The following is a 16013-nucleotide window of genomic DNA, read 5'->3' as shown; positions in this document are numbered from 1 at the left end:
TTCCTAATTTCAGGGCTGTGTTGACTTCCCTGTGGGAAGGCCTGGTGTGTTGCTGGGGGTCTGGAACCAGGTACCTTTGGGGACCCTCCTTGGCTGCCCAGTTACCACACCTGTATTGGCCTTGAAACATTTCCGTCTCTTCCATTTACCCAATTGAGCTCTGCTCCATTACCTGTGATGATGAATGGGCAGAAAAGAGATCTGAGTACAGTTCAAATCTACTAATTTTGCACGTGGTAATTAATGCAGGTTGATGAGTGGTAAACCAAGTTATGAGAGGACTTCAGTTTTTCTGGGTGCTCTCCAGCTTACAGATAAACAGTGAAGAGACACCACAATTTTTAGTGGATTAAACGTACTTTCTGCTTTGTACCTCTTTATGTCTCACTGCATTTAATGAGTTCCCTTATATTTTTTGATAATTTGCCTTCATTTTTTTTTAATTAAAAAAAATTTTTTTTAATGTTTATTTTTGAGACAGAGGGAGACAGAGCATGAATGGGGGAGGGGCAGAGAGAGAGAGGGAGGCACAGAATCTGAAACAGGCTCCAGGCTCTGAGCTGTCAGCACAGAGCCCAATGTGGGGCTCGAACCCATGAACCGTGAGATCATGACCTGGGCAGAAGTCGGACGCTTAACCAACTGAGCCACCCAGGCACCCCTCATTTTTTAAAAAATGTTTCTTTAGTTTTGAGAGAGAGACAAGAGTGCGAGTGGGGGAGGGGCAGAGAGAGAGGGAAACACAGAATCCGAAGCAGGCTCTAGGCTCAGCTACCAGCACCTAGCCCAACGTAAGGCTCGAACTCTTGGACTGTGAGTGAGATTGTGATCTGAGCCGAAGTTGGACACTTAACCACCCTGGCGCCCCGTCTTCATTTTCTTAATTCAGTTGGCTGTGCTTGTTTACCTTCATGCAGGTCTTTGGTGGTTTCTCTTTTGCATAAAAGTTAACTCTGCTTCCACTTACATTTCTTATTTGACTATACTTTTTTTTTTTTTAAATTTTTGAAACGTTTATTTGTTTTGAGAGAGAAGGAGAGTGAGCACAAGCAGGGCAGAGAGAGGAGAGAGTGAATCTAGGGAAAGAGAGACTTGGGCTCGATCTCATGAACTGAGATCATGACCTGAGCCAAAATCAAGAGGTAGATGCTTAACCGACTGACCCACCCAGGCACCCCGCCTATGCTTTTAATTTGTTCTTTTTCCTCCATCAGTTGCATCTTGAGACACCAAGGAGTTGTGTAGGCATTCTTGAAATGTAGGGATTTAGGCTCAAATATTTCAAAATATGTACTGTGTGTCTCCTTAAGGCACACAGAGATGGCTTTGCCCCTTTTCAAACCTGACAGTGGCTTGGCTTTGACATTGACAGGTAGAGCAAGCATCCTCTTGGGTTTGAGGAGCAATAATTAGCACAAAATGATCTAGTCCATGGACTAGTCTTCTGTAGCCATTGGATTTGGATGTTGGCAGGAGTGCTGGGTAACTGAAACATTTGTATGTCAGTTGGTTGAAAACCCAAGTATATTTACGTTGAAATATTCCTGAGCCAGTTTTTTGAATATATGCATTAAGTTTTTGTACTTTGGAAGGTGGAAGTGAGTTGGACCATGGAGCAAAGCTATGCTGGGATGGAGGAATTGTGGGAAGTATAGGGTCAGCTCATGATAAAACAGCAATCGTATTAGAGGCTTGTCTTCTATCATGCAATTAAAGCAAAAAGCTAATAAACTACATTAAATTGCTTCCTTTGTGGTGGCAGTTTCCATAGCACTGCTTTACTTGCACGGGGCTGTCCCTAGCCTTGAAATAATGCATAGGTGTGTATCTTGGGTCTGTGTACTTTTGTGACACCAGCTGGCCTGCTAGACTTAATACTTGCTGGTCCTAACTGCCTTACTTTGTTAGGGTGGTTTAACATCCTGAAGACACCAGTGTGGTATTTGGTGTCTAGAAGTAGTGTTTGAGACAGAAGATTGCCATTTAATAGTGATGAGGTTCCTTCACAGTTTGCATTTTGTGGTGGTATGAACCCAGACCACCATTCATTGTAATTTCTGAACCTTTCATGCACTATGCACCCTGGCTTATCACACATGAGTTACCAATGTGGGCAGTGTGTAGTAGATTTACTCTTGAGGTTTTTCCTTATTTTAGATCTAGGGCAAGAAGCATGGCTATTTTTAATTTCAAAGGTGAGTGTTCGAGATACCTGCCTAGTAGGACCAGAAAGCAGGATTCAGAATGCTCTGTGCATGTACAAGATCCATGCTCATGATGCTATGATCTATGAACCTTTTATAACTTGTATTGTTAAACTCCACAAACTTCTGTTTTAATGGGAGTTTGGGGATACGAAAACAAAACAAGATATTTTCTCTCTATTCATTCTTTTCAGTGTTTAATAAGAATTGTTTTGTTTTTTTTTTTTTTAATAGAGAATTGTTCTTAAACTGTGTACATGTGCAGAATTTTTAAATTCACTTAGGTGGACTTTAGGAAATCCTATCTTTGTGGGCAATAAAATAATTTTTTAGACATCACTGTCAAATTTTTAGAGTTCCCAGCTCCTCTCCTGAAAGTAACAAAATAAAGAATTTTACTTGGTATAGTTTTAGCTGTTTGCCATTAAATGTTCTTAACATTCTGAAAATAAAAACAAAATGCAGCACCAACCAAGTGTAATCGTAGTGCATGGTTTTTAAGAACTTAAAATTGGCTAGTGTTTTGCTGTAGCATACGTCACTATCTCCTGTTCCTTGTGGTATTTGAAATACTCTCAGTTCTGGTTTAATTTGTTTTGTTTGTTTTCATCCAACATACTTTCAAAAAAAAGCTTTATAACCTTTTTTTTTTAACGTTAAAAAATGCTTATTTATTTATTTTGAGAGACAGTCACGTGAGTAGGGGAGGGGCAGAGAGAGAGGGAGACAGAATCCCAAGCAGGCTCTGCAGTGACAGCGCAGAGCCTGACTTGCGGCTTGATCTCACAAACGTGAGATCTTGACCTGAGCCAAAATCAAGAGTCAGATGCTTAACTGAGTGAGTCACCCAAGCTCCCCCCACTACATAACTTTTTTTTTTTTAATTTAAAGGGGATGCAAAAATTATTTTGTTTGGATAATATTCTGGGAGCTTCTTGACCACGTGGGAGATGCCTGGAGAGAGCATGGCTGTAGGGAGAAGTGGTGTGTTATTATAAGACTTTAGTCTTTTGCCTGTAGACTTTCTGTGAATGTAGATGTCAGTGCATTCCCATCAGGAAGCAGTGGCCCCACTAAGCTGTCTTTAAATGTATTATTTTCCATGACCTCGTTTTCCTAGAGCACAAAAGCATATCTTTTTTTTTTTTTTTCTTTTTTAAAGTGTATCTTCTAATAGGTAAAATGGGTATATTCTTGGTGCTTGTCACCTTCAATTCTTGAGTTAACAGTGTTGGTGATTCTTACTGAGCATGACTGTTTGTCCTCAGCAACATTATATTTTTTTCCTCTTAAAATTTTTTTGAGAATCTGCTGTGTGCACAACACCAACTTAGTTGTGGTGTATGTTGTAAATAGCCATCTGTGTCTTGTCCCTGATGTCTCTTGACCCAGTGCTTGAAAGCAAATAAACCAGACAGAGATCACCAGGAACAAATACCGCTGCTGGACATGGAAGGGCCTTCTAGTTCCCTCGTCAGATTCTCACCTGGTTCAGCAGGGAAATCTAGGTTTTATGTACAACCACCTGTGTAAAGTAAAATGGAGCATTATCTTTTCCTTTACTGTTACTGGATGATAGAAAATCATCCCTTTTTTTTTTTGTGCATACATTTAAAGTATACACTTTGATACATTTTGAAATGTTTATACCCTTGAAATCATTACACTCAAGATAATCCTTCCCTCTTTTTTCCCTAGTCAACCTCTGATCTACTTTCTGTTTTTACAGATTAGTTTCTGTCTTCCAGAGTTTTATGTAAATGGAATAATGCAGTATGTACTCTTTTTGTCTGGATTCTTTCTACATTTATTCCAAAGTTAATTCATGTTACATGTATCAACATCTCATTTTTTTTATTGCTGGGTAATACTCCATTGTATGGATATACCGTAATTTGGATAATAAATTGTATGGATACCACTGTTCACTCATTCATTTTGTTGGTAGATATTTGGTTGATTACTGGTTTTTGACTTTTATTTATAAACCTCCATTTTGTCAGTTATAATTGAAATTTTACCTTTTCCCTAGTCTTTCCCTTTCTGCAAAGTGCGTGTAATAGATTATGTTTTCTCTTCTTTTTTCATTAGGTAAATTAAAAGGAAGAGAAACAGATTATTTCTGGGTAGACCAGAGTTTCTCTTGGATAATAACACTATCAGATACCCAATTTTGTAGCATCTTTGGGTACATGATTTTGAAAGCAAATGTGGCACAGACTATTTTTTCAAGAATATAGAAACAGCCCTAGAAAAATTTCTAAGTGACTGCCATTACTTGGAGTGTGTTCTTGGCTAGCAAAGCTGTACACTTCCTGGGAACCTTGGCAACTACCTGGGAGGGGCTCTGACAGATCCCCTAGAAGAGGCAAGAGTGTCACAAAAACTAAAAATGAGCAAGTTTGCCGTTTCTGCTTTAACTGTGTAAGTATTTGACTGTAAGACTCACTTCCCCTCACTCCATGTTCATTTTTAAAGTATAGCAGTGGTGGGGCGCCTGGGTGGCGCAGTCGGTTAAGCGTCCGACTTCAGCCAGGTCATGATCTCGCGGTCCGTGAGTTTGAGCCCCGCGTCAGGCTCTGGGCTGATGGCTCGGAGCCTGGAGCCTGTTTCCGATTCTGTGTCTCCCTCTCTCTCTGCCCCTCCCCCGTTCATGCTCTGTCTCTCTCTGTCCCAAAAATAAATAAAAAAAACGTTGAAAAAGATTAAAAAAAAAAAAAAAAAAAAAAAAAAAAGTATAGCAGTGGAGTGATTTCTTTTAAAATTTCTAGTTTTCTTATCATTTGTAACCCTTCTCATAGTAACTCAAAGGAAAGGGCCTATGCCTTTTCTTCCCTGCATCTTTCTCCAACCCCTGGGCATCTTTCTAGAGTTGCTATCACTCTTCCTTGTCTCTTCCAGCCTGTGGGCTGGCCGGAGGGTGGCCTGCAGTACCAGATGGTGAAAAGGAGCTTAACAATGGGAGCCACCTGCCTTTCTCTCCAGGTTCCTCACTTGGCTTCTGCCTTTCCTTTTTCCACTGATGACCAGATTTAGAACTTCTGCAAGTTGGGTTCGCACCCCTGTTTGTGCCCAGAATCTTTCTTTCAGTGTGGGAGTGAAACATTCTTACTCATTGGAGTCTAAAGAGGTATACTTTTTTTTTTTTTTTTTTAAGGAAGAGTTTTTCTAAAGTATTTACTGAACAGTATGGTAGGACCACCTGTAGGAAATCTAATTCTGCTAACCTAACAACAGTCAGTTGACCCAGTAGCAGCCTTCAGAACTGGTGATCAGGGGTAGTGCCCACATCTTCCCTGTCAGAGAGGAGTTTGGAAATCTCGTTTAGTTTTGGTCATTGCAAATCTGATGATAGGCTTATGTACAGAATCTATTTCTTGATGTCTCCAAGGTCTTAAGGGTGCTTTGATTCTCTTGTTCCTTGTCTCTGGAATCCATGGAGATAAGAGCTTCCTGTTTGAGTGGCAAGTGGTTTTGCTGGTAGAACGCAACTCCCTCAGGCTCGGGCTTTTATTTGCAGGGTGAGGGGGTTGTTAATTTCTGGAAAACAGTACAGTGTGTGTTCAGGGTAGAGGTGAGTAGGTAGTTAGACACCCACTGCAGGTGGTTGTGAGGGATGTTTGGGAGCTCTGGTGGTGATCTGGTACCCACAAACAGGAGGCCACTGCAGTTGACCATAAAACAAGTGACAGGAGGCAGAGGTGGAGGTGGTGAGAAAAGAGGCTGGGATTCTGAGGTATTGGGTAGTTGCATTGAATATAAGTTGGCCATTGATTGGATGTGTCCTGAGTGAGGAGAGTCTAGGATGACTCTTAGGTTTCTGAATTCTAATAGAAATGATAGTGGTATTCATCAAAGTAGAAACACAAGAGGAATAAGAGGTTTGGGCAAAATGTTGAGTCCAGTTTTTGTCACGCTGAGTTGGCTGATTCTAAGGAACCCGGAGCTTTATGTCTTATCTGAAGGTGAACGTGGACCTGGAGCTTGGGACGGAGGTGAGTGTGGGAATGCAAGTCTGACAGTTTCCTGGGCGTACTGGATAAGACTGAGTGAGAGGGCAGGGGTGAGTGCTCCTTGGGGAGAGCACTCGGAACAGGAAGGAGGAACACTAATATTTACGGGATGCATAGAAGACAAAGTGGACACCAGGCAAGAGAATTGCCACCTGGGTGGAGGGAGCATCTGAAGCAGGATGGAGTTGTTGCTATAGAGAGGTCTTCGGGCCTGAGAGGAACTCAGACATGGAGGCAGTTAGGGGACATGGGTGCCCTGGTAGGGTTTCCAGATTTTGTGGCTTGGTGGGGGAGATGCTGGATAACAGACCATTAGTTATTTAGAAATGTGGAAGAAATGCACAGAAAAGAGCCAGTTGGCCATTTCTTGGGAAAGGGGAGTAGGCAATTTTAAGGTTATTTGGCCATAGCCCCTAGTCTATTGCAGTCTTGGAACTTTCCTGTTCTAGGGCATGCTAAATTTTTATATTTGTGGAGTCAAGATTTTTTCTTTTTAAGTTTTGGCGGGTGGCATTAGGATTGAACATAATGATCTTAGCATTTAGAAAAGTTTACTGAAAACGCCAATGTTTCTCAATTTGTATTTACCAACGTGAGACTTTGAACCTCATAAGAAATGCAGGCTTACAGATGAAGGCTCCACATGCATGATGCTCTTAAAAGGCCTTCCCTCCTGTGGGCTGTACCTGTGATACACAGTGAGAACCAGAGCAAGCTTGTTAGGCCTGCTCTGGAAAGTGAGTGGTTTAAGTAAGTACTGGGATTGGAGGAGCATCGAGTCATGGGGGAGGTGCTGAGGTGAGCCTTGCCAAATTTGGTTTAAAAAATCCCTGTGAACGCACAGTGATTTGTGTGCTCTTAATTGTTCCTCTTTGGATATTTATTTGTCTTTAGGCCTCTCAACTACTTGGTCACAGAATTCCCGATCTCAGCACAGGAGAGGTTCGTGCTCCAGACATGAAGATCGAAAACCTTCAGAGGTATTTCCTGAGTGATGGTGTGATTGTGCATGTCCTACATGTGTGCATGAGAACATATGATTGGCACACACCTGGTTGGTTGAAATCGATGCCTCTCTGCAATCATGGGCAAGTTATCTAACTTCTTTGTGCCTCAGTTTCCAAATTTGTAAGATGGGGATAACACAGGTGTTTGCCTCAGAGGATTCTTGTGAGGATTAAGTGGGTTAATACACAGACATTAATACATACTAAGCACTTAAAAGTGCTCAGTAGTAAATGTTAGCTATTACTATTAATTATATTCTTTTTTTCCTTTTCTGTTTCATCTTCGCTGGCTCCCAACAACTTTTCCTCTGGCCAGGAGATCAGCGGGTTCGGCTGCTGCCAGTCACTGCCAGCCTCAAGTTAGTTTTGGCCATGAATTTGTGGCTTATTTGGCAACAACCCATTGTAATTCTGGGAGTTTTGTTTTGGCGATTACGCTTAAGGCTTTTCCCCCTTTTTCAATTTGTTTCTTCTATTTCCCTACTCCCCCACGTTTTGTTATCTGTCTGCCTACCTACCTACCTACCTACCTACCTACCTGTTCTCTATTGTCTCTTTATTTACAATTGCTTTTAGGTGCATTTCTCTGCTGGCCTTTGTTGATTAGGGCCTTCTACCAGTCCTGAGATATGTTTTCTTTGACAACCTCTGCCAGGCTCTGAGGATTTAAATGATTGAAGAAAGGGCATTTTAGTTTGTCATGGTTTTCAGGTGGGCAGGTTGTGGGGAAGAGAGCCTTTGGTTCAGCCCCTTGTTTTGTGCTGCGTCTTTCACGGGATGACTCCAAAGACCACCTCATCCTGTAGCTTCAGAGCAGAGGCCTGCATTCCACCAGGTACTTCATTTTCTCTGACTGTAATGGGAGTGTTGGGGGACACTGTGTTGAGCAGTGTAGGAATTTTTAGTTGTGGAATAACATTCTCCATGAGGAAATGTACTTTATATCCTTTAAAATTGCAGAAAGTCATCCCAGGAGACATTAGATCAAACCTTCATGGGCAGGTGGCCATTTTATTGCCTTGATTATTCCAGGCCTTTGTCATTTTGAACCTGCAGTGTTCCCCTCCTTTTCTGAGGTATTGGAGTGGCTCTGCCTGCCTTTATTTCTTCAATTCTCTGTGCTGCCTCCACAACCACTGTACTGTCACTTGAGGGTAAAAATACAGGGTGACTCGAATAGGTATGCTGGTACTGGGCGTGCTGAGCACCAGGCAGTGAGATGGGGCTGAGCAGCATGGATGGCACTGGTCTTGTCCCTGACCCCGGTTCTGTTTCTGATTTTTTTTCTAAAGTTCTCTGAGTTCAGCAGTTAGTTCACACTACTTTATATTTAGGTTAGCACTAACTCTGAACTCTGCCAGAGGCTTGGAAATTCATTTAGGGCATCTCTTTCAGTTTTTGGCGTCCTCCTCTGAGTCTTTTAGTAAAGGAATGGTGGGCCATCCTGTTCTCATCCTGTTGCTTCAGTTTCATTTTTCCTTCTTTGGCAAACTCCCTTATTTATTACTTGTAAGTTGTAGTTGGAATGTGTGTTTTAACTGACTTGCTTCCTGTGATTTTTGTTTTCAAGGACTTTTCCTCTTTGGGGGTGAGGAGGCCACGGATGATCAAGGTCCTGTGCAGACCAGTGCGTCAGGTGGCTCAGGGCTGTCAGGGAACCTGATCTTAGTTGTGCTTTTGTGGAGGCTGCACAGCCAGGTTCTTCCTTTTTTCTGGAACGTTAGAAACAAGAAATGGCATACTGGTGAAAAGTCGGTGTTGAGAGATGGCAGCCTGGAGAAATGGCCTTTTTATTCAGACACTGCCTCAGACGGTGGTCTGACTATGGTGAAGTTTATTAAAGTGATCACCAGTCTGAAAAGCCACCAGGAAAAACAAATGGACCTATTAGCAGGCATATAATGTGAACTGTACTTAGCAGCGTAAGAAAGAACTCACTGTCCCAAGAAGAGAGAGTTCAGCATTGTGACTTGTGTAAACAGAGTGTAGCTTACGGATGCAGGCTTGCTTCGTGCCAAATACAACTTTGGGCTGGTGCTGATGCCAGGGTTGGAGCTTCCTTATGTAGCCCTGAGACACCAGTGGACTGAGGATGGAGGACGAGGCCGTGGCTGTGCTCCTGCCGTGTCCCCAGTCAGGAGGAGCGGGCATGCGGGTGCCACTTTGCTCCCTCAGTACAGCGATACTTTTGAGTTTTGTGGGTCTGATTTTGGCCAGGTGAAGAGAGAGTATAGTAGCTTGCTTACGTCTTTCTTTTACTCTCCTTCCCTCCTCTGCTTTCCCCACTAATGTTGCTTCCTTTGTAGAAGTTACATCAGGTAAAGGTGTGTAAACATGTTCTTTACAAGCCCCCTTTCTGACTTGACCCCATTGGTCTGTCCCCAATTCTCTCCCATATTTTTCTAGCCTGTACTTCTGCGTTGGCACCTGCCAACCAGGGCCTGACTCCCCAGCCACCTTGCCATAAGCCCTAGTGTCCTGGGGGGCAGGAGCTGGGTGGCTGCAGTCTGAGTATAGAAGAGGAGGCCCTGGTGGTTCTAAGTTTTGGCTTGAAGTGTTAAGTGGTTAGTGGAGTTTTATTTCTTAAACATCTACCAAAAGAGCATCCTTGAGTGAAATACCTCCTTCCACAGATTTTTTAGGTGTGTGTTTTCAGCAGCAGTCTTTGGAATTGAGAGTTCATGAGATTTCTCAGGGGAGGACAACGAGGTTTCTCTGTTGCTTGTCAGAGACACCTCAGGCTTGTGGAGTTGATGAGGAAGTGAGAGGGTAGTGTGAGCCATGCTGCCCCCAAGCCTGAGAGGCCAAGGCTGTGGCCCACTGAGGGCTTCCGGTCGTCGGTCAGACTGGGTCTCTGCTGATACAGTGACCTTATTACGCAGCAGCTCCATGGTTACCCTGCAGCTGCCAGCACTCTGAATAAAAATGCAAGTATCAAATGTCAGTGACCCTTTCTCTCTCTTTCCAGGTGTTTAGGACAGACCTGATCACCGCTATGAAGTTGCATGACTCCTATCAGCTGAACCCAGATGAGTACTATGTGTTGGCAGATCCCTGGAGACAGGAGTGGGAGAAAGGAGTCCAGGTGCCTGTGAGCCCTGGGACCATCCCTCAGCCTGTGGCCAGGTAGACGTGCCTCTCCACCTGCCGTTGCTTTTCTGCCCTGACATCCAGGTGCCTGAGAAGAGCAGTGTTTCAGTTAGTGAAATGATGAGGCCTCAAGTGGCAATAGAAATGTGTAGAAACACATTTTAGGTCCATAGAGTAGTGATTTTTGAGGACCATGGGCCTCCAGACTACACATTCCAGCTGTCTTGGGAAGGTGCTGGCTGCACTTTCATGAGAGGAGGGCAAATTCCAAGACATTTTGGGAACTGATTGGGGGAGGGAAAACTTTTATTCCTCCACTTGTCCCTCACCTACCCCCAGATCGTCTTCACTCTGGAGAGGAGTGAGGGCCCGGCTTCTTGGATATTGTGGGGATTGACTGCACCTCTGGAGAGGAGGCCTGCCAGGTCAGGGTTAGGTGGAAGGGGAGCTTAAGGGGAGGGCTATATTTGATGAATTCTCCTATGGCTGGACTTTGCCCAGTTGTTCTTGCTGGGCTTCCTTTGGATTTGCTTACAAAGTACTTTTCCCCTTAAGGGTGTTGAGGGTCCGGGTCCTTGATGACTTCCCTCTGCATAAAGGACTAGTTTGCTCATTTCTTCGCTGTCTTGCTCAACTGACTGGAGGTTCCTCACAGGGAGAGAGGATTCAGGGCCTCTGTGCTCAACTAGCACCTGGTTTCTCTGCTGTGTTGTCACTCAGCTGCCTGCCTTGTGAAGTGGACTCATTCACTGTTGCTGATGATCATTGTTTTGGATCTGTGACAAATGTCCACATAAATATGCAGGCTTAAATGACCAATCAGATGCCCCTGTAGGCTGGACTTCTGGCCTGTGGAGTGGAATGTTAAACTGGGCTCTGCAAGGTAAACACTGCATTTGCCTTAGAATCTGCATCTGGGGCACAATCCCGACTGTTTGAGTGCTGGCAGTCCCAGTCCAGGAATTCCTCTATGAATCTTTTTTTTTGGGGGGGGTGGAGGGGGGCGCGGATAGAGGAACCCAGCATCAGAGAAATATGTGGTACCACAGCTTCTGGAGTTTTTAGTTAAAACCTTGCTCTTAGTTGAGTAGGAGAAATAACAACCTTTGGTTTGCCTGAGTGTCACATAGATAAAATCGCTCTGGTAATTGTAAGGTTGATGAAAATACTTTGGACACTCCTTGGACAGCTTGCTGATGTGGTGGGCGTGTGGGGCTCTGATGCTGGGCCTTTGTCTTTAGGAAGAGAAAGCCCTTCATTCCATGTTGGGGGTGATTGGGTCTTGTGTCATTTCTTTTGAGTGGGGTATGGTGGAAAGCTCTTCTGTGGGTGTTAACAGGTTGGGGGAGGTTGGCAGTTATAAGGAGATCCTGAGTGTATGTTGGGAGAGTCCCCCACTTGGCTAGGCCTCTTAGATTCTTAGACTGATTAGTAATGGACAAGGCCTAGTTTTATTTTTCAGATTAGAGGTGATGGGTTTGTCCCCTTGGCTCTGCGGTGTTCTGCCATGCATTGTCCTGCCTGAACCTAGTGCTGGGCCTTCAGCAGGGTGGTCAGGCCTGATTGATGGAAAGTGATTTTATCCTAAACTCTCGAAAGTTAGGTTGGTGTTGAGGTGTTGCCAGCAGAGCAACTGCTGTCCTAGATGAAGGCTCAGGGCATGTGGGATCCTGGGAAGCCAGTTGGAAAAAGCTGGTAAAGCTGGTTTTGAGGACTTTTTAGTGTTTTTTCACTTGTATCTTTTTCCATTTTGGGGGCTTAAATGATACTTCTACTTAGTTTTATTAACAGTGATGTTAATTAGCAGTGACGTTTTAAGCCAATTTGTCTGGTGAGAACCTGGGGTTTAGGGCATTGGAAGTGGAAGCAAGCTTTGGGCCTTGTGATGAATTCCTTTCATGTGGCAGGAAGGGTAACGTGGCTGCCTTGTTTTCTTGTTAACTAGGGTCGTGTCTGAAGAGAAATCCCTCATGTTCATCAGGCCCAAGAAATACATTGTCTCACCGGGCTCCGAGCCTCCAGAGTTGGGCTATGTTGATATCCGGACGCTGGCTGACAGTGTGTGTCGTTACGACCTCAACGACATGGATGCTGCATGGCTGGAACTGACCAATGAGGAATTTAAGGAGATGGGTGAGAGACCATGGGTTGTATTGTTTTATTAATGAATGATGAGAAGAATTTTAGACATCTGGGTGAGTAGTAGAAGCTCATATCCTGTTGAAGGCAGCTTCATCATAGCTTTAGTCTCAGAATCGTGGGCTCTTTTTTGGAGATCAGCTTGTCTGGCTATGGCACATGTCTGTGGGCGGCTGGTAGACAGAGTGGTGGGATTGATGAGGGATGTTGTCTGTGGGTGTGGAGGCAGGATTCCCCATCTCTGCCCTGATCCACCCCCTCACTTATTTACCTCAAGGGAACTGAAGCCCAGAGAAATGAAGTGACTTCCCCAAGATGACAGGAGGGTCTGGTCTACAAAGTTTCCTGCTGTGTTCCCCGCCCCCTCCCACCTCAATGTCATTCAGATCCTTTCCTCAGCTCTGGCCTATTGTTTCTCATATTAAACTCCACTCTAGCCAGGCTCACTGTTTTCTAACACACCTCTTGTGTTTCTCACTTCCGTGATTCTCCTTGAGTCCTCCAAACCTGGAGTGCTTTTCCCTTTCCCTGTTCACCTCTGTCCGGGCTCTCCTTCCGTGAAGCCCCCGCCTTAGTTGAGCGCTTTGCCCATTATGGTTTATTTTCTATAAATTGATCTTTTTGTGTATGTGTACAGCTTGGAGCTTCTGTACCTCATATGCTGGCACGTCCCAGTGTCAAGACCAGGATGGCACATGGGTTTCATCTCACATGCCACCTCTGATTGCCAAGGGCTTCCTGAAGTGTCGTGATGAGCAGGACCACTGAGGTCAAGTCTGGGCTCTGTGTGAGAGACTGCAAAGATTAATTAGAACTTGTGCTGTGGGACCTGGGTGGGAGAGAGGTGTTTGGTGGCTGTCTGGCACACAGTAGATATTTACAGAGTATTCGATGGTAGATTTGAAAGCCCTGAGGGACAAAGACTGTTTTTGTGTTGTATCAGTTAGTCGCTGAACCTAGCACAGGGCCTGGCACATACCAGTTGTTTGTTTTGCTGCCATGCTGCTCACCAGCCTGTGGCATGGGAGCAGTGGTGCAGACTGAGCTGGGAAAGTTGTTTGACAGAGTATATCACCATCTCCAAAGGTCCCTGCTTTTAGGTTTCAGTAGCCAGGGTATTAGCAAGCCAGGAGGCTCTTTTACACAGTCTGTTCATAAGTGTTCAGAGCTCCCTTGGACAGAATACCATTCAGTTCCAGCTTCAAAGATTATAAAGTTGTGGTTTGTAGTAGCTGTGTAAAGACCAGTGTAATGCACTTGACTGGCTAGGTGTCCTGTCTTAAGGCAGAGGGGTATAGCCAGAGACCCTGGCGGCTTTGGAGGTGGTTTAAGTAATGAGCCTGGCCTAACTCATCAGATTGAATGGTAGTGTGGAATACTTCTGGCAAGGCAGATTATGTATGTGGTTGTAACGTAAATTGAACATATGCTTAAAGATGTTTGTTTTATTTTTATTGTTCTTTGTAATGGTAAGAAATAATTACGGAGCATAGGATTGTGTTTTCAAAGCCACTGGTAGTTTCAAAACTGGTAGGAAGAATTGAGATATGAGTGCCCTGGCCATGCAGGCAAGTAACTTATCAGTAATTAGGGTATGAGGTGATAGCTGGGTGCTGGGTGACTTTTTTGAATGTGCTTAGAGCTTATCACAGTGTCAGCTCTAATGTGTTCTTCAGATTTTTAAAAACTTAAAGTGTTAATTTGATGGTTTTATATTTATCAAGAGTGCATAAAAGTTACTGGCTCTAATAACATTTCTGTTTTTTCTTGCCACTTACATGTTCTTTTAGAGTATTTTTAGTCTAACCTGTTTTTTCTTTCTGCATGAGTATTTTCATTGTAGGAAGTTTGGAATATCTCCACAAGTGAGATAAGACTTATTTTCTTCCACCACTCCTATAACCATGATAACCACTTGAAATTTATTTTTGGTCATTCTTGCATAAGAATGCATTTTATTTGATTCACAATGAGCTGTTTCCTTTGCTTCAGACATTCCTTGTGTTTCTGTCTTTCATGTGTCTGATTAACTATGCATCTCAACTTTGTAAATTCAGAGAGTGAGGAGGGATAAACCAGTTAAAAACATTTGTGTGCTCACAGTGAAATCTGTTCTCAGAGCAACATTTTAAGTAGCAAGAAAGAATGTTTTTCAGAAAATACCCGAACTCTTATATATGGTCATGATTTTGAAGTCCCTTCCATGTTACTTGTGGTTTATAATGTTGTAATGAAATGATAATCTAACAATATACGTATTTAATATCCTTAAACCCTTTTGGGATTTATCTTTTGCTTTTCTTCTTACAACACTACATTTTCAGCACCTGTCCATAGGTAACAAACTGTTGCATGGAAGGTTGTGTCTGCCTTTTAATTTGAAGATCCTTCCTTGAACAGTCTGAGAGGCCTTCTTCAGTAGAAAATGGGACACTCAGGATGAATTTAGTTATAAGACGATGTGTTATAAATATATTAATACTGTCTTACTGTAATGTTTATTAATATAGATGTATTAAAATGTTTTTGTGGCATTTTTCCTTCAGGAATGCCTGAGTTAGATGAATACACCATGGAGAGGGTCCTGGAGGAATTTGAACAGCGATGCTATGACAATATGAATCATGCCATAGAGACCGAAGAAGGCCTGGGGATTGAATATGATGAAGATGTTGTCTGTGATGTCTGCCAGTCACCTGATGGTGAGGATGGCAATGAGATGGTGTTCTGTGACAAATGCAACATCTGTGTGCACCAGGTATGTGGGCAGCGAGGCCCAGAAAGGAGCCACCTGGGATGTGAGCTCATCTGCCACCAGGGAGGCCAGAGGTCTTACACCACATAGGGTCTGTTTTCCTGCTGTCCTTAGTGAGTTAAAGAAGTGTGCCCTATGGACGATATCTCTTTTTTCTAATTGGTTCTTACAATGTTTGAAGTATTTCCTGTTACTTTTTTTTTTTTTTTTTTTTTTTTTACAACTGGAAGAATAGGATCCTTTATGGAAATCCTCCTTCCCTCACTTGTTTTTATTTCTATCCATAGAAGTGAGGTTTACTTAAAAAGAATATATGAGCCCCCTCTGCCTTGGCTTTCACACCTGAGTTTAGATATTAACACTGTGGGGGGTGGAGAGCCATTCCTAAAAGGTGGTTAGTTTGCTATTATTAGTTTGTTAGGCTGCCATAACAAAATACTACAGGACTGGGTGGCTTAAAACAACAGACATTTATTTACGATTTTGCAATTCTGAAGGTGGGAAGTCTGAATTAAGGTATGTTGACAGGACCATGTTCCCTCAAACTTGTAGGGGAATCCTTCCTTGCCCCTGCCTGGCTTCTGGTGGTTTGCTAACACCTATTTTTTGGTTTACAGCTGCATAATTCTGGTCTCTGCCTTTGTTGCCACATAGTGTCCTCCTTGTGTGTCTGTCTTCACACATAGCCATCTTCTAAGAACACCAGCCCTGATGGATTAGGGGCTCACTTCTGACCTCATCTTAACAGATGACATCTGTTAGGACCCTGTTTCCAAATAGGTCACATTCTGAGGGACTGGGTTTA

At 43.4% G+C, this 16013-nt stretch overlaps 1 protein-coding gene across 12 annotated transcripts in view; it reads left to right on the top strand.

Annotated features, from left to right (window-relative positions):
• Window positions 1-16013, top strand: part of JADE1 (jade family PHD finger 1) — a 320862-nt gene that overhangs the window by 283050 nt on the left and 21799 nt on the right. For all 12 annotated transcript variants that reach the window (XM_042935504.1, XM_042935505.1, XM_042935513.1 and 9 more), the window contains 4 exons: window positions 7112-7197; window positions 10193-10350; window positions 12260-12447; window positions 15000-15211. In XM_042935504.1, coding sequence (XP_042791438.1) covers window positions 7112-7197; window positions 10193-10350; window positions 12260-12447; window positions 15000-15211 — 644 coding nt within the window. The remainder of the gene's footprint in view (window positions 1-7111; window positions 7198-10192; window positions 10351-12259; window positions 12448-14999; window positions 15212-16013) is intronic.

This window comes from Panthera leo, chromosome B1, assembly GCF_018350215.1.
Source record: "Panthera leo isolate Ple1 chromosome B1, P.leo_Ple1_pat1.1, whole genome shotgun sequence".
Classification (NCBI taxonomy): Eukaryota; Metazoa; Chordata; class Mammalia; order Carnivora; family Felidae; genus Panthera; species Panthera leo.
Note: the sequence above shows the minus strand (reverse complement) of the source record. Positions and strands in the feature narration are given on the sequence as shown.